This window comes from Penaeus japonicus, unplaced genomic scaffold (genome assembly GCF_977035675.1).
Source record: "Penaeus japonicus unplaced genomic scaffold, GWHDUDI00000001_assembly GWHDUDI00000009, whole genome shotgun sequence".
NCBI lineage: Eukaryota > Metazoa > Arthropoda > Malacostraca > Decapoda > Penaeidae > Penaeus > Penaeus japonicus.
The window spans coordinates 10,693,903-10,698,902 of record NW_028234411.1 but is presented as its reverse complement, the minus strand read 5'-3'; the positions used below and the strand labels follow the sequence as shown (position 1 = coordinate 10,698,902).

Genomic DNA, 5,000 nt, shown 5'->3' with positions numbered 1-5,000 from the left:
GTATTGCTTGTGTTTTTTTCCTTTATTGTTTGAGTATATATGTATATCTGTATGTCTGTCAGGCAACCTGGCTACTTATGAGCTACATATTTTTACCTTACGGTAGTTTTTTTTATGACAGGTTGATGAATTCGTCCATTCCATAGTCAATTAAATAATCAGAAATATTCCATCCTACTTAGAGATCCCCTTTCCCCCCTTATCTCCATGACAAACCTCCACACCCTAGAACCCCATAAATATAATAAAAATTATTTATATTAATAGAACCAGCCCCATAAAATATTAATATAAAATACCCCATCAACCGCCAGAGAAAATAAAAAATAATATCCAATAAATTATAAATTAAAAATAATAATAATTAAAAAGCCCATAAATAACCCCCTTAATATAAAATATAATATATTAATACATAACACCCATATAAATATTAAAATAAAAACCCATAATAATAATAAAAAATAGGACAATAACCCATAACCCATATATAACCCATAAAAAAAAGGGGGGATTAAAAAGAATTAATAAAACAAATATAAATAATATATAAAAATAAAAATAAAATAGGGATAATATACATAAAAAAAAAATATATAAACAATAATAAGAAAATCAAAACAATACCGCCCACAAACATCCCATAAACCCCATACCCCAAACCCCTACACCCCACACCCCATACCCCCACACCCCCAAGCCCCAATACCCACCATGATGATATCAGCAAGGGCGCCGTCTCTGAAAGCCACCCACTTGATGTTCGGGTCCTTGCCCAAGTCCTCGGCCTTCTCAATGGGTAAGACGAGGCTGTTGAACGTAAGGTAGGCCGTCAGGTTGGCGGTGTAGAAGGACGTGACGATGGTGATGAACAGCCACCACGTCGCGAACAGGATGCGAGAGGAATCTGCGTGAGGCGTGAGAGAAGAAGAAACAGAGGAGAGATAAAACACTGTCACAGAATGAAAGGAAATAGAGGAGAGATAAAACACTGCCACAAAATGAAAGGAAATAGAGGAGAGATGAGACACTGCCACAGAATGAAAAGAAACAGAGGAGAGATGAGACACTGCCGCAGAATAAAAGGAAATAGAGGAGAGTTTAGAGATTGAAGTACTGTATGTTGTTACGAGAGTAAGATTGAATTGTGGGAGTCAAGTTGGTAGGATATGGGTTTTTGTCACAGACGTTGACATGGTAGACTTCTCGATAATCAATAATTTTGTTTTGTCAGAAAGGCGGAGGTGGATAGCATAGTCAACATGGCGAGTGTCAATACAATGGTTGAGTCAGTATGTCGAGGGTGAATGGCATTGCATTTCGAAGGTATGTACAGTACCACAGTCAATATGTCGGAAGTGAATACAGCAGCGCAGGCAACAGGTCAAAGGTGAATACAGCAGCACAGTCAGCATATCGAAGGAGAATGCAGCAGCATAGTCAGCATATCGAAGGTGAATACAAGAGCATAGTCAGCAAACCGAAGGTGAATACAACAGCAAAGTCAGCATATCGAAGATGAATACAGTAGCACAGTCAGCATAATGAAAATGAATTAGTATAAACAACGGTAAGAAAAAAACAACAACAAAAAACCCAACTCCCCCCCCCCTCCCCTTCCCGGAAGAGAGACCAACCTGATATCGGACTGAGCACGCTGCCCTGCTTCATCATGGCGCCGAAGACAAACCAAACGCACTGGTCTATGGGGAAGATCCTGGTGAGTGTGGGGTCGCCCTTGCACAGCCGCACTCGCAGGAGGATGATCAGGTAGATGAGGGGCCCCATTATCCCCATCATGCCCAAGATCCAAAGCCACACCTGGGGAAGATGGGGAAGATGGGGAAGACCTTCGTGAGATATTTTCTTCTTTGTTACATTGGGTAATTTTTGTGTCGGATTTTTGGCTCTATTTTTTTTTCTTACGTTAGAGGTATTTTTTTTCTTTGGCATTCTAAGCAGCTTTTTTATTTTTTATTATTTTTTATTTATTTATTTATCTATTTTTAGATGTCGAGAAAGCCACATGATACACTACTGTGTGTTGCAAGAGAAGGTATTGTTGAGTTTTCTCCGGGCATGAGACGCAACCACAGAACGCGAAAAACAAAACTATGGCGTTTCGATTAAGCCACTTCTTCAGAGGTCATACGTTATGCCTTTGTTTCTTGCCTTCGTTTCATTTTTTTGTCTAAATACAAGGGACGGTTCTTTGCGTCACTGTGCTGGACATTTTTCATAGTCGTTCTCTGTCTTATGAAACGGAGAAAAACGACGGTCGCTTTTGTGTCCCGTGTTTCTTTTATTTTCTCTACCTAAACTTTGATATCATATTTGTATCTGTATCTGTATCTGTATACATATATAATATATAGATATAATATATATTTATAATATAATATAATATAAATAATATATATATATTAAATATATATATAATTAAATATATATATTATAGATATATATATATAGCTATAATTTATAGATATATATATATATATCATAATATACCTATATTATATACAGTATATATATATATATATATATATATATAGATATATATATTACCAAAAATAAATAAAAGATATAATATATATATATATATATATATATTATAATATATATATAATATATAAATTATATTTAACACACACACACACACACACGTACACACACACACACACACACACACACCCAAACACACACATATATATAGTATATATATATATATATATATATACATATATATATACACGTTCACATACTTATATCTTTGTATATATGTGTGTGAGTGGTGTGTGTGTTTTGTGTGTGGTGTGTGTGTGTGTGCGTGTGGTGCCGTATGCGTGTGCGTGTGTGTGTGTCGTGTGTGCGTGTCGTTGTAGTGTGTTATTGCGTGTAAGTGTTATGCACGTACACACACACACACACACACATGACATGTATTCTACTGTCTAAGAAGAAGAAAAGAGCGACGCCATCTCACATCCACATTGAAGGGCCTAAGCAGGGCGTCCGGCTTGGGCACGTAGGCAGGGCGGCGGACGAGGATCCCGAAGGTGGTGGTTCCCAGAAGGATCGAGAAGTCGACGATCTCCTCCCGGGGGCTCGACACCGTCACGGGCAGCACGGTGAACTCGGCCTCCTGGGGAAGGGACGGATCGGAGGGGGGTAAGAGGCAGAGGCACGGGGGGGGGGGCGGGATCTAGAAACAGAAAATGAGGGAGGGAAGAAAGATAGAAAGTGAGGGAGGGAGGGAGGTAGGGAGAGAGGGAGGGAGAAGGAGGGAAGGTGAGAAGGAGGGAAATTGAGAAGATGGGAAGGAATGAGAGAGACAGGGTGAGAGAAGGGAGATTGAAGGAGCGAGTGAGGGAGAAAGCAATAAGGTAAAGGGAGAGAGAGGAAAAGAGAAAGGATAAAGTGATGACATAGCAAAGAAGAAGAAACAATAACAACAACATGAACAGTGAGAAGAGATAAATGTCAATTAAAGACAAAAAGAATTGGAAGAAAATACAATACCCATAAAGAAAACTTTTTTTTAAATCTCAAGATATTTGTTAAAGTCCTACTTATTATCCCCTTTCGCATACCTTGTCAAAAAAAGAAAAAGAAAGAAAGAAAGAAAGAAAGAAAGAAAGAAAGAAAGAAAGAAAGAAAGAAAGAAAGAAAGAAAGAAAAAAAAAAAAAACAGAATTCCCTCCCCCCCTTCTCCCCATTCCTATCCCCTTAGTCTTCTTTGCCTTACCCACTCACTGCTCCCCTCCACACCCCTGCATCCCTGCTCCCCTCCCCTTTGCTCTCCCACCCTATTCTCCCCTTCCCTCCCCCACCCTGCACTATCCTTTCCCCCTCCACCCCATCCTGCACTCCCCATCCCTCTCCCTTCCCCCCTCCCTCCTTGTCTCCCCTCCCCTCCCCTCCCTTTCGCCTCCCACACCCACCTCTTCCTTCAGAAGCTCGAGGGCGCCCATCCAGCGTCCGTTGGCGTCCCTCCGCCCCACCACGTCCCCCAGCGCCACCCTCGGCTCCGGGCGGAAGTTGAAGAAGGCGGCCAAGGTCCTCATGAGCTCCCAGGACGTCCCTTTGCCCAAGACGGTGCCGGCGACGTCCCTGTCCGTGTTCCGCTCCCCGTGCAGGACCCACAGGAAGGGCGGGTACTGTGGCAGAGAGAGAAGGGGGGTTAAGATGGACAGAGGGGGGGAGGGGAGGAGATAGAAGGGGGGTTGAGATGGACAGAGGCGAAGACAGAGGGGGGGAGGAGACAGAGGGGGGGGGGGAGACAGAGGGGGGTTGAGCTGGACAGAGGGGGGGTTGAGCTGGACAGAGGGGGAGGGGCAGAGAGGGGGTTGAGCTGGATAGAGGGGGGGGGGACAGAGGGTGGGGGTTGAGCTAGACAGAGTGGGGGGAGACTGAAGGGGTGTAAGGGTGAGTCGGGAGGGGTGAGGGGGGTTGAACAGGACTGAGGAGGTGGAGCTGGGTTGAAGGAAACAGAGGGGAATTGATGGGGGAGGAGGGAAGGGGGAGGGAGACAGAGGGGGTATTAAGTTGGAGTTGAAGAAGACAGGGGGGGGGGCGTTGAAGGAGCAGGAGGGCTGAGGAGGGGTTGGGGGAAGAGTGTAGAGGAAGATAAAGGGAGGAGTTGATGGGGTGAGGGAGTCAGAGGGGAATTTTGGGGGTAGGGGGGGGGGGGGGGGGTGGTGGGGGGGGGGGGGGGGGGGGGGGGGGGGGGGGGGGTGGGGGGGGGGGGGGGGGGGGGGGGGAAACTAAAGGTATTAAAGTGGGGAGGTGTCAGACAGGATTGGGTGGGGGGGGGGGGAGCCGGTAAATTGGGAAGAGAAACAAAAAAAAAAAGGGGTGTCGGGGGGTTGATGTACATTACTATGAACACTATCAATCGTTATCAATACCTCATTAACTATGTTATTAATATACAAATCAAATTATCATTGTCACGATTTGTACTGTCCATTATTATCATCATGGCTCGTTATTATTCT

At 44.0% G+C, this 5,000-nt stretch overlaps 1 protein-coding gene across 1 annotated transcript in view; it reads right to left on the bottom strand.

Annotated features, from left to right (window-relative positions):
• Positions 1–5,000, bottom strand: part of LOC122253292 (ionotropic receptor coreceptor Ir76b) — a gene marked incomplete at its 5' end in the record, with an annotated part of 10,125 nt that overhangs the window by 3,702 nt on the left and 1,423 nt on the right. Inside the window, 4 exons of the mRNA XM_086540201.1 lie at positions 714–907; positions 1,638–1,821; positions 2,987–3,145; positions 3,945–4,160. Of these exons, the coding sequence (XP_086396327.1) occupies positions 714–907; positions 1,638–1,821; positions 2,987–3,145; positions 3,945–4,160 (753 nt within the window). The remainder of the gene's footprint in view (positions 1–713; positions 908–1,637; positions 1,822–2,986; positions 3,146–3,944; positions 4,161–5,000) is intronic.